Source organism: Peromyscus californicus, unplaced genomic scaffold (genome assembly GCF_007827085.1).
Source record: "Peromyscus californicus insignis strain IS unplaced genomic scaffold, ASM782708v3 Scaffold_21__1_contigs__length_65335640, whole genome shotgun sequence".
NCBI lineage: Eukaryota > Metazoa > Chordata > Mammalia > Rodentia > Cricetidae > Peromyscus > Peromyscus californicus.
Window position 1 is genome coordinate 61,314,606 of NW_026294514.1, and position 13,352 is coordinate 61,327,957.

General features: G+C 42.9%; 1 protein-coding gene across 1 annotated transcript; it reads right to left on the reverse strand.

The window, feature by feature from the left end:
- Positions 1-12,467: 12,467 nt before the first annotated feature.
- Positions 12,468-13,352, reverse strand: LOC128117441 (UDP-glucuronosyltransferase 1A7-like). Its single transcript, XM_052749330.1, has one exon. The coding sequence runs from the start codon at positions 13,347-13,349 to the stop codon at positions 12,468-12,470; it is 882 nt and encodes a 293-aa protein (XP_052605290.1). The 5' UTR covers positions 13,350-13,352.

Below are 13,352 nucleotides of genomic sequence, written 5' to 3' on the forward strand. Positions count from 1 at the left end.
AGAAGTGGAGCCCGGGACAATCCAGCTGCTGAGAATCTCAGCTCCTCTAATAGAACTGGTTGAGAAGAGGACAGTGGACTTCTCAGTGGACACATGTATTTGTATGTTTCCAAGTGAGGTTAAATTTAGTGCTAATGATTTACTCAAAAGAACAATAATTAATGAACTTCATTGGCTGAAATGACTACTTTTGTGCCTTCCAGATTAAAAAAAAAAACATTTATGACTTTGTTTCAGAAAGATCATGACCTCTATTGCAGACCCAGTTTTGAAGAATTACCAAACAATATGTTTTGACTTTTAAATTCAGAAAAATTAAGAAGCTGCCTATAAGGATCCTCTACATTCATCACATGCTCATTTATCCTTCATAAGAAGGAAAACTAAGAAGGATGGACAGTGAAAGTCACCAAGAAGAGGTAGATAGAGAAACCTAGAGGTCACAGAAAAGCTGAGCCCTGCCTAAAGAGCACATTATGGTACATAGGACAGGCCAGGGTCAAATCAATTGTATATTGCAGTGATTTTATGGGTCTGAGAGTTCAGGAGTCTTGACTGACAGGCACTGAGCCTTGGGACTCTGCCCTGCTGTAGGACTCCAGTGAACCAATAATGCACAGCCACTGTCCCTGCCAAAATGGAAACATTCTCTGTGTTAGATCAGTTTCTGATATTTCAGCAACCTTTCTAATACAAGATGACGTCCTTTCTGAGCCTGGCCTTTAGACAGACATCCAGACAGAAGACAGAAGATGAAGAGCTGAGCCTCTGAAAGCGTGTTGCCTCCAACGACGATAATCAGATTAAGTTACTCCAGCCACAATGGCCAGGGGCTCTGCTTTCCTACGAACAAAGGGATCAGAACTTAGGACTTCCACCTTTCACCACACTTCCAGAAAGGGGCTGATGTTGGACCTAGTCCTGGTATTAAATAATGAGTCAGGACACGACAGTGTATCCAGTGAGTTTGTAAACAATCCCTTAACCACTTACTGTTTCTGACAAACACTAGTCAAGGGAACCATTCGACTTGGGTCTACATCAGTGATGCCCAGAGTCTGTTCTCCACATACAATGTAGGCACAGTGTTCCAGCATAACCTGCAGGCACCAGACATCGTGACTTCTGTGAGACTCTCAGAGCAGGGTTATGACGGTTTAACCAGATATTGTAAGTTTTCTGGTGTTAACTTTTCTATACCATCACGCATCATCTTGAAGCTAATTTCTCTGTGTGGTGTAAAGGTATAATTTTATGTCTTTTCTTGTGTAGAAACAGGCTGACATTTCTGTACCTCTCTCGTGCTACACCCACAAATCACACAGCACAGCAACAGACGGGGTGAGTGTCCCAGGCCTATGATGTCAATAAGAAAAAGAGAAACCAGAGGCACTCGTAAACTTTTCCTAGCCTTCAAGACCCTTTCCAGAAGGTCCTCTTTGGGAAGTAGAGTGGTAATGGCTTAATGATTCCACCTGGGGGAGGACATAAACAAAAAGGCAGTGACCACAGGGACCAGCCTCTGTGTCTCAGTGGTATCTCAGTGTGGCTGCCACATATGCCAACTCCACAGACCATCCCTGAAGCTGAGCTGATTGCCTTCTCTATCAGGAGAGGAGGTTCAAAACTACCTGGAGTCCTTGAACTGTTTCTTCTAGCCCAACTTCTGAGTTACTCTACTAAGCCCTCCCAAATAGGAGAAGTCCCACTCAACCAATTCCAGAAATATGTTGGAGCTAGTAATGCTTGGTCTAGGAAGCCGATAGTGGCTTCATTTATCCATGAAAGATGACCCAGCAACATGGTCTGGCATGTAGGTATCCAACTCTGTGGACCTCAGATGAGCAAAGTTTGGTTCTTTTAAGAAGGCAAATGGATCTCTGCATCCAGATCCCTCAGTAGTTGGATGAGGTTTCTAGCACAACAATTAGGGTGTTTGGCCATCCCATCACCAGAGTAGGTCAGTTCGGGCTGTCTCTCGACCATTGCCGGCAGTCTGTTGTGTGGGTATCTTTGTGGATTTCTGTGGGCCTCTCTAGCACTTTGCTTCTTCCTGTTCTCATGTGGTCTTCATTTACCATGGTCTCCTATTCCTTGTTCTCCCTCTCTGTTGTTGATCCAGCTGGGATCTCCCGCTCCCCCAAGCTCTCTTTCCCTCGACCCTCGCCTTTCAATACCCCCACTCATGTCCAGGCTGTTCATGTAGATCTCATTCCATTTCTCTGTCATTGGGCGATCCCTGTGTCTTTCTTGGGGTCCTGTTTTCCGGGTAGCCTCCCTGGTGATGTGAGTAGCAGACAATTCATCCTTGTTTCATGTCTAGTATCCTGCTATGAGTGAGTACATACCATGTTTGTCTTTCTGAGTCTGGGTTACCTCACTCAGGATGATTTTTTCTAGATCCATCCATTTGTCTGCAAACCTCATGATGCCATTGTTTTTTTCTGCTGAGTAGTATTCCATTGTGTATATGTACCACATTTTGTTTATCCATTCTTCAGTTGAAGGGCATCTGGGTTGTTTCCATGTTCTGGCTATTACAAACAATGCTGATATGAACATAGCTGAACAAGTGCTCTTATGGTGTGGTTGAGCATTCCTTGGGTATATGCCCAAGAGTGGTATAGCTGGATCTTGGGGGAGATTGATTCCCAATTTTCTAAGAAAGCGCCATATTGATTTCCAAAGTGGTTGTACAAGCTTGCATTCCCACCAGCAGTGGAGGAGAGTTCCCCTAGCTCCACATCCTCTCCAGCCAACTACTGAGGGATCTGGATGCAGAGATCCATGACTAGGCCCTGGGTGGATCTCTGGGAGTCCAATTAACGAGAATGAGGAGGGTTTATATGAGCGAGAATTGTTGAGACCAAGGTTGGATAAAGCACAGGGACAAATAGCCAAATGAATGGAAACACATGAACTATGAACCAATGGCTGAGGGGTCCACACTGGATCAGGCCCCCCGAATGGGTGAGACAGTTGATTGGCTTGATCTGTTTGGGAGGCATCCAGGCAGTGGGACCAGATCTTGTGCTCATTGCATGAGTTGGCTGTTTGAAACCTGGGGCCTATGCAGGATTGTTTGGCTCGGCCTGGGAGGAGGGGACTAGACCTACCTGGACTGAGTCTACCAGGTTGACCTCAGTCTGTGGGGAAGGCTTTGCCCTGGAGGAGATGGGAATGGGGGGGGGGCGTTGGGGGGAAGGTGAGGGGGACGGGAGGGGGGGAGAACAAGGGAATCCGTGACCGATATGTAGAACTGAATTGTATTGCAAAATAAATTAAAATAAATTTAAAAAAAAAAAAAAAAGAAGGCAAATGGAAGCAGAACTCTGAAAAAATTTTAAAAGTGGGCATGGGAGCTAGAGCGATGGCTCAGTTGTTGGAAGCACTGGCTGCTCTTTCAGAGGACCCAGGTTCAATTCCCAGTACCTACCTGGTAGCTCACACCTGTATGTAAATCCAATTCCAGGGTTTCTGAAACCCTCACACAGACATACATGCAGGGAAAACACCAATAACATAAAACAAAAATAATTTATTTAAAAATATACTAGCCATGATCATCACACTAAGAGACTGCCACCTCCATGGATCCTATTAGTAAAAACAAAAACAAAAAAAAACAGCTATAATAATCTAGAAAAGAGTTGGCCAATAACTCATTCTGGAATCAGAGCCTCCCTCCTTCCCAGGTTCCAGAACTGGAGGAGTTAGTCCTGCTTGTCTGGGGAAGTCAAGCAGTGGGTCCCGTCAACTTGAAAGGTTGTGCAACAGCTCCAGCCTGACAGCTAAATTCCACTTCTGCATACTGTGGAGAAGGAGCCAGGCTTGATTTATTGGGAATTCAGACAAGCAGTTTAGGCAGAAATCCACTATACAGCTCTGCCCCAGAAGAGAGGCAATCCACTGTGCATACATGTAGTTGGTTTTATTGGTGGTGCCCACCACTCAGCTCCCTAATAAATACACGGAGTCTTATTCTTATTTATGAATGCCCAGCCTCAGCTTAGTTTGTTTGTGGTCAGCTTTACTAATTGAACTTAAATTAACACATTTCTCGTCTTCCACACTTTGCCTCTGGACTTTTACCTTATTCTATGTCCTTTCATTTCCTTCTTACGCCATGGCTGGTTGTGTGGCTGGGTAGCTGGCCTCTGGCGTCCTCCTCTCCTTCTCCTTTTCTTGCTCCTCCCCCTTCTCCTGAGCATAGATTTCTCCTCCTATTTATACTCTCTGCCTGGTAGCTGCAACTATCCCTCTCCTGGCCATTCGGTTCTTTATTAGACCAATCGGGTGTTTTAGGCAGGCAAAGTAACACAGCTTCACAGAGTTAAACAAATGCAACATAAATGAGTACAACACATCTTTGCATCACTAAACAAATATTCCACAGCATAAACGAATGAAACACATATTAAACCAATAGTCCACAAAACATAGTGTCTGATCCTGTGCGGATCTGGTGCTGTGATGATCTGACTCTGAGGAGGATACTCTAACCTCAGAGACTAGTCTGCAGCTTTTCTCAGTGTCAGATACAATTTGAGAAATTTCCTGACCAGAGAAGTTAACTTCTGACTCACTGGACCAGACACTACTGCAATACCCATCCAGCTACTTTCGACAGTATTGTCACTAGACAGCAAAGACAGACCATACGATGACCAGACAAAGGCCCATCCAGGTAGAGAAGTCAATGTGAGCTCTGGCTCCTTGAGATTGTCACTATTTGATCCTTCCAGAATTACAGGATAGTATACAGAGGTGTAACTCTGAAAAAAAAAAAAAAACAAAACAAAAAAAAAAAAAAACAAAAAAAAAACCCACAATCACTTGAGAAAAACTGAAAGAAAAAGCTGAATTCTGAAATGCCTGGAAAACAAAGCATGGCCACAGGTATAAGGAGAGGTATAGTGGGCTTGCTCAAAAAAGGTACACAAAAAAACTTCCCTTCCTGTGGTAAGGGACAGATAACACACTAGGGAAAGTGACTAGCCCTGGTGGCCATTGATCTCACCAGGGAAGACCATGTTGAATATCACAGACTTCAGATGGTCAAAAGTAAAGTCAGTGCCTGACAACCAAATGGAAATGTCCCTGTAGAGACCATTGTCACAGGGAGTTGGAGAAATTTAGAGGTGATCTCCATGAGAAAATAACTATTTAACCAAAAATTTAAAATAATTCCCACTCTCTCTTTGGCAGTCACGGTATCTGGGAGGAGGTGCAGAAGATTAGGAACATGGGAAAGGGACTGGCACCCTGAGTGCTTCCCTCAACATTAGAGCAAAACATCACTCTGCTGACCATCTGACCATCTCACGTGGAAGGGAAAGATATTTGGCAACAACTAAGTTGCACACATCCAAAGGTCCACAAAACCCTAAAACAAAAACAAAAAAAACCAGAACCCTCTGTTGTGGGTAAGATATTAACTATCTTTTGCTAAACAGACTCCTCCACAGTGAAAGATGGTGCCATAGAGAAAGCATAATGACCTCCTGAGTTTTCCATTGAGTGTCAGCAACAACCTTGAACTCTCAGTCAAAACCCTCCAGAGAGTGAGAAGCTGCGTGACTGTTCCTCATATAATACAGTCTCTTGGTGAAGAAATACCATGACCAAGGCAACTCTTACAAAGGAAAACATTTAATATGGGTGGCTTAGTGTTTCAGAGGGTTAGTCCATTATCATCATGGCTGGGCATGGCAGCACACAGCAGACATGGTGCTGAAGAAGGACCTGAGAGTTCTACAACTTGATCAGCAGGAACCAGGATGTGAACAGACACTGAGATTGGCTTAAGCATAAGAGTCCTCAAAGCCCAGTCCCACAGTGACACACTTCCTCCAACAAAGCCACACCGACTCCAGCAAGGTCACACCTCCTAACACTGTTGCTCCTTTTGGGGGTCATTTTATTTCAAACCACCATATTCAGTGATCTTCCCCACTGCCCTCCACTTCTGCCACCATCATCACTAACTCGAGGCCTCTGTGGTACAGTTCATACAAAACAGATTTCATGGTGAACAAGTGGCTCCCATCCACAGTCAACACCAGCAGCCCATCTGCCTGGACATAGCCAGAGGCCAGAAGCACACACACACACACACACACACACACACACACACACACACACACAGAGGAAGGGAGGCTGGAATAACCCGCAGGGCTGACAGGACAAGCCTATCTCAGAGCAATCCTGCCAGTCAGGCTCTTCCTCTCTACTAACACAGCAGGGAAGGTACAGGAACCAAGGCTACCTCAGTGGAGACAGGTATTTATATATTCAAAGGTGAAGTTACACTCACTGTCAATGATTCATCCAGAAGAATAATTAGTGAAATGGTTTTGCTGACTGCCAGTTGTGTGTTTTCCAGAAAAGAAAAGCTTGTGACCTTTTTCTTGGGAAGATCACACCCTCTATCTGCCCTCTATCATAGTGCCAGATTCCAAACACAGTCATCAAGTTATGTGCTTGAATTTGAGAATTCAGAAAAATGAAGAAACTGTCCATAAAGAGTCTCTGCCTCTGTAATGTGCTTGCTTGTTTGCACATCATAACGTGGACTAAGGACGGGGGAGGAGAGAAGGGAAAGTTAGTTGGTAGGGAGAAGATATGAATGCTAGAGATGGTCACAGAAAAGCAGGTCCCTCACTAAAGGACACCTTGTGTAGGGAAGGGCTGGTGCAGAGCCAAACCAACTTTGAGTTGCTCCTGTGGCTATGGCAACTCCATGAAGTCCCCATTGCTGTACGATTTAATTAAACCTGTGTAATGAAATCTCCAGAGAAACTTCTCGGTGTTGTGCTATAACCATCATCGAAGTCCCCAGGTATGCCCTAACACTGCACACATATACATGCCTAGACACACACAGTCTCTCATCAGTGTTTCCTTCTCAACACACAGGTTTTCCTCCACCCATAACATCTATTCCCTGGCAGCACACTGTGTGTGAAACATGGCTGCCATATGAAAAAATAGGGTAGACACAAACACAATAATAGGGTTGTTTTTATTTTAGATGTGTGGTTGTGCTGTTTACAAGCTCTTTATCAAAAGGCCTTGCATGACCACATATGTGTTTGTATGGGGCTAAGCATGGTGTGTGTGAATTAGTGTGTGGTGTGTGAGACTGAAGGTAGTGGTGGTGTTGTGTGTGTGTGTGTGTGTGTGTGTGTGTGTGTGTGTGTGTGTGTGTGTGACTAAGTATATGGGATGAAAATGAGTGTGACATGTGCCCAGGTATATGACCCAACAACTCAACTTCTCATTGGTGAGATTACAGAACAAGAATGTATTTAAGAACAGTCAGCACAGTCTTGTTCACAAAAACAAAAGTTGGTAAGCTAGTAGATATCACTAATGGTCACTGAAAATATGAGGACAATCAGTGAAAATACTGTAATGTTATCTGCCATGGTCCATGGCATATTACAGCATATGACAACTAATAACTCAGATGTCAACCCATCAGACGAATAACTCTCTGAGGGAGAAACCTGTTTCAAGCAAGGTTTATGGGACCATTGACTGTGACAACTGATTCCTTCTGTCTGTCATTTCATATGGAAAAATGCTGTGGAATATCCCTATTACCGTGCATTTCATCTAATGTGTACCTGTACTCTCATGATTACATCTCAACCTAATGGGTACTTATTCTGTGGACTGTCTAAAGATAATTTCTTCTTAAGCTGTATAACTTTGATGAGTAGAAATAATACCAGGATATTTTTCATAGCTCAGGCTGACATAGGAAAATAGTATTCTCAGCTACAAAGACAGGTTTTTACACAATTAGCTGATTTAAAACCTCAGAGCAAATTCAAAGTAGACTATTTGCCCCTGCAAATAAACCACAAAAGGACAGATTTCCAGGTGTCTTGTTTGAACCAAGGTCAGGCCTTAGAAACTTTGCTGCCAGTTCCCCAGTAGCTCACCTCTGGCTGATAACATTAAAGACATAACTCCCTGCACAGATTCTCTCAGCATCTGACTCCTAGATGCATGAACTCCTAATCTAAGTTTTATGAGGCAAGAGTAAAGGTTCAACCAACTAACTATTTATGTTTAGGTCCTGGGGTGATTTTAAGGTCACTGTGCTGTGGGATGGTCTGTATGTCAAATTGCTCTGATTGGTCAATAAATAAAACACTGATTGGCCAGTGGCCAGGCAGGAAGTATAGGCGGGACAAACAGAGAGGAGAACTGATAGAATTCTGGGAAGTGGAAGGCTGAGGAGGAGACACTGCCAGGCGCCACCATGACAAGCAGCATGTGAAGATGCCAGTAAGCCATGAGCCACATGGCAAGGTATAGATTTATAGAAATGGATTAACTTAGATGTAAGAACAGTTACCAAGAAGCCTGCCACGGCCATACAGTTTGCAAGCAATATAAGACTCTGTGTTTACTTGGTTGGGTCTAAGCAGCTGTGGGACTGGCACGTGACAGAGATTTGTCCTGACTGTGGACCAGGAAGGAAAACTCTAGCTACATCACTATCCCTCTAGAACATGGGGAGCACCTGAGCACTACATGATTCTGCCTGCTCACCAGGGAGCTTGGCTGACAGCCATTCCCAGCCATGCTGGCTGCCTGGTCGGTCAGCACAACATTCCAAGTCCTAGAGACCCTGTGATTTCACGTGTGTTATCAGAATGGCTCTGCTTCTTATTGTATTCTCAAAAAATGCAATGTGACCCTCAAAATGTAACTTATACATTATCCAGGGCTTTTTGTTGGTTATATTTATATATCTATATATCTACATATATATAAATAATATATAGATATATAAAACTATATAAAGACAAATGAGGTAAGAAGAAACTTTCAAGATGGAGGAATAAAGAAAGTTAGCATCAGCCGGGTGGCGATGACGGCGCACGCCTTTAATCCCAGCACTCAGGAGGCAGAGGCAGGCGGATCTCTGTCACTTTGAGGCCAGCCTGGGCTACCAAGTGAGCTCCAGGAAAAGTACAAAGCTACACAGAGAAACCCTGTCTCGAAAAACAAAAACAAACAAAAAAGAAAGTAAGAAAGAAAGAAAGAAGGAAGGAAGGAAGAAAATTAGCATTAAAATGAATGTATTCCTTCCTTACCTCTCAGAAAGAAACGTTTAGTTCTCATTGATATCATGGATTACTTTGCATACCCTAAGTGTGGTCTTAGAGCAGACACTCTAAAGACCATGATATTTAGTGGGTAGCCATTCCAGCATTGACCTGGAAGTTCCAACCCCCATTGAGGCTTCGGTAATGATCATGCCTTCAAGGTGGGGCTGAGAGAGGATGCTGAAGACCTGAGATCCAGAAGCGTGGGCGTTCTTGGTTCCTGGACCCTGGATGCTGGAGCTAGACTGAACAGAGTTCTCCAGACAATACCGCAAGACTGCACCACACCTTTCCCAGACCCTGTTACCTATCCCTTCACTTGTAAGTTACCGCACAAAATAAACCTCCCTTTTAACTACATGGAGTGGCCTTAATAATTTCACCAATAATGATAGTTACCAATAAATGGAGATGTCAAATCTGTTAATTTTTGGTTATGACCATGTCTAACTTAATGGCAAGCGAAACGCTAGGAAAAGAACTTCGTTTATCTTTATGACACACAGATTGTCCATTCTTCCAACACCTATTCAATATAGTACTTAAAGTCTTAGCTAGAGCAATAAGGCAACTGAACAAGATCAAGGGGATACCAATTGGAAAGGAAGAAGCCAAATGGTCTTTATTTGCAGATATTATGATAGTGTACATAAGTGACCCTAAAAATTCCACCAGGGAACACTTACAGCTGAATAACACATCCAGCAAAGGAGCAGGATATACAATCAACTCAGAAAATCAGCAGTCCTCCTATATACAAATGACAAACACACTGAGAATGAAAACAGCCAAACAGCACCATTCAAAATAATCTCAAACAATATAAAATGTCTTGTGGGTAACTCCAACCAAGTAAGTGAAAGAATAATGTGATAAAAACTTCAAGTCTTCAAAGAAACAAATTAAAGAAAATAACAAATGGAAAGATCTCCCATGCTCAGGGATTTGTAGGATTAACAAACACAGTAAAACTGACCATCCTACCAGAAGAAATCTCCTGAATCAATGCAATCCCCATTAACATTATAAAACACAATTCTTCACAGACCTTGAAAGGACGATTCCCAACTTCATATGGAAACACACACACAAACACACACACACACACACATACACACACACACACACACACACACACACACACACACACACACACACACACACACAAAGTAACAGGATAGTTGAAAAAATCCTGAACAATAATAGAACTACAAGAGGTCTTATCATTCTTGATCTCAAATTATACTACAAAGCCATTGTAAGAAAAACAACATAGTATTGGTTTAAAAAAATAGACATATTGGTCAGTGAAAGCAAATTGAAGACCTGGACATAAAACTATGCACCTATAAACACCAGGATTTTGATGAATACGACAGAAATACACACTGAAAAAAAATTCAGAGTATCATCCAGAAATGGTGCTAGTTAAACTGGATGACTGGATGTAGAACAGTGCAAATAGATGCATACCTATCACCCTGCACAAAACTCAACTCCAAATGGATAAAGACTTCAACATAAAAGGAGATATATTGGACCTCCTAGAAGAGAAAGTGGAGAATAGCCTTGAGTGCCTTCACTCAGGAACAGACTTCCTGAACAGAACCTAGTGCAGTGCAGTTTATACTTCTTGTAATATATGAAGGCAATCCTAAAGAAGTCTCCAAATAATGAGGGAGAGGGAACCTCTACTGGCCATATCTTGACACCAAACTAAGCTTCCTTTTTGGGAAAGGAGCCAATCCAAATCAGTTGTTAGGCAAAGGGGTCCCATGGAAAATCCCAAACAACTCAGGCTGTTGTAAGACAATAGGTTGATCTCCACAAACTTCCAAGACCCCATTGCTGAAGACAACACCCAGACAATTCATTGAACATGGAGAGGTTGAGCTGGTGCGTATATCAAACCTTCACTCCATGTTCTAGTGTCTACGACCTGGAAATGTACTCTGCAAGCCACTAAAAGAGAACAGAAAACACCAACCCAACCACAAATCCTTTGACCTATGATCTGTCTTGCCTGCAAAACACACTAGGTCAGGGCAAGGCGGTAGTGGTGTATACCTTTAATCCCAGCACATGGGAGGCAGAGGCAGGTGGATCTCTGTGAGTTCGAGGCCAGTCTAGTCTACAGAGTGAATTCCAGGTCAGGCTCCAAAGCTATGCAGAGAAATTTCATCTCAAAAAACAAAATAAAACAAACAAAAATACACCAGGGCGATGAAGGCACAAACCTTGTGGGAGTAATCAACCAATGTCTGATTTGAGTTAAGGCCCACATCATGAATGGAAACCATAACTGACACTGATTGGGTGACCAAGAACTAGAGTCTATAAGTCAGGACAGCTAGGGTAAAACCAAATAATCCTGTTCTTAAGGGGGAAAGTAACAAGTAAATGACTCAAAATGATATTCTTCTATACTCATGGATCAGTGCCTTAGTCAGCCATCATCAGAGATATTTTGCCGGGGGCCTCATGCAACAGATGGGAACAAGTACAGAGACACACAGAAAGGCATTACATAGAGAGACCTTGGAGCACACAGCTCTAAATGAGAGGGCTCTGTCAAATCCCTCCCCTCAGAGCTCAGCGAACTCCAAAGAAGAGAGGCAGAAAGAGTTGGAGTGGCAGAAGTAGGGATGGAGGACACCCTGAGAACAAGGTCCTCTAAAACAACTCAGCAATGTTCATATCATATCAATGATTTTTTTAAATTTGGAAAAATTGCATGTGCACTACTATAGAGTGCAGCTCACAAATAAGGAGGACTGCTTCATGGTTTGAAAAATCTTTTAAAATCTCTAAAAAAAAATAGTATAATTTGGCTTGAAGAGTTTTTGTCTCTTTAAATCACATTTTAAGTTAGCATACAGAGTGTTCAGTGGCATTAGGGCATTTTTCAGACATCTAGCCTTTTCTGTTCACCCCCTCTCTCTATACTCAGCCTTACACTCCATATGTTCTCTTCCTATCCCTGAATGCTTCCGTTTTCTGTTTTCATGGGACGTGTGTACCATTACTGTCGCTTTTCCTCCTCAGGACACATTTCTTTGTTTCCTTGCCTTTCTAATATCATGACCATGCCCTACACACACAAATAGAAAGGATACATATATATTTAAAATTAGATTGTAGCTTGGAATGTATAGGCAATTACATCACAGGTGTACACAGACATATCAATAGGGCACCTATATAGAATTGTTTCCTAATTAGTGAATTGACACAAAACAATTCTGCAACCCAGGAAGAAATTCCATATGCAGTATTATAAACAATAAAATTACAGCTCAGTAAAGAATTTCTTTTTAGTGTCCAAACCCAGAGATCTTTTCATGTGATAAACAACAAATAATATACCTTAGAAATCGGCTTTCTTTGTTGGCAGTTGATTCCACCAATGAAGACCATGTTGGGCATCACAGGTCTGGGGAACTCCAAGACAAAGTCTGTGCGTAACAACCAAATAGACACTTGACTGAAGAGGTCATCCATAGTCACCGAAGTCTGGAGAACTTCAGAGGCAATCTCTGTAGCAGTTTTGAAAAAATGGGGGCAAAATGTACGCTCCTCCATGTAGGAGAGGTGGTTCCACACTCTCTCCTTGAACGTCATGGTGCCTGTGAGTTTCAAAAGAAGTCGGGGAACATAAGACAGTGGACTGGGGCACTGGGCACCTTCTTCCAGATAGTGACAAAATACACCTCTTGCGAAGATCACCGAAGGGAGTGACAAATACTTGGCCACAGTTAAGCCACACACATCAAAAGGATCCAGAAACACAGCATCAAAAGAACTCTGCTTCAAGAACTCCACTAACTTCTTGTCATTAAACAAATCTCTACAACGTGAAAATAATAATTCAAAGAAAGGTTTGGCTGTGCCTGTCAGTAAAGAAACCATACTTTGTTCTGGATTTTTCCATTGAGTGTCAGAAAAATACTTGAACTCACGGTTCATATCTTCCAGAGTGTGAGAAATTGAGTACGTCTTCACTGTCAAATTCAGGGATTTTCCCAGTTGCCAACTCACCTCTGGCACAACTGTCACCACCTCATGCCCTCTGTGGATGAGTTTCTCCACAACCATCTGCATGGTGAACCAGTGGCTCCCATCCATGGGCACCACCAGCAGCCTGTCTGCCTGGGCAAAGCCAGAGGCCAGCAGCAGACACACACACAGAGGAAGGGAGGCTGGGAGATCTGAAGGAGCCATGGG

What these genes read in the sequence shown, in the direction of transcription:
- LOC128117441 (XM_052749330.1), bottom strand. Translation starts at nt 13,349, where the DNA reads ATGGCTCCTTCAGATCTCCCAGCCTCCCTTCCTCTGTGTGTGTGTCTG.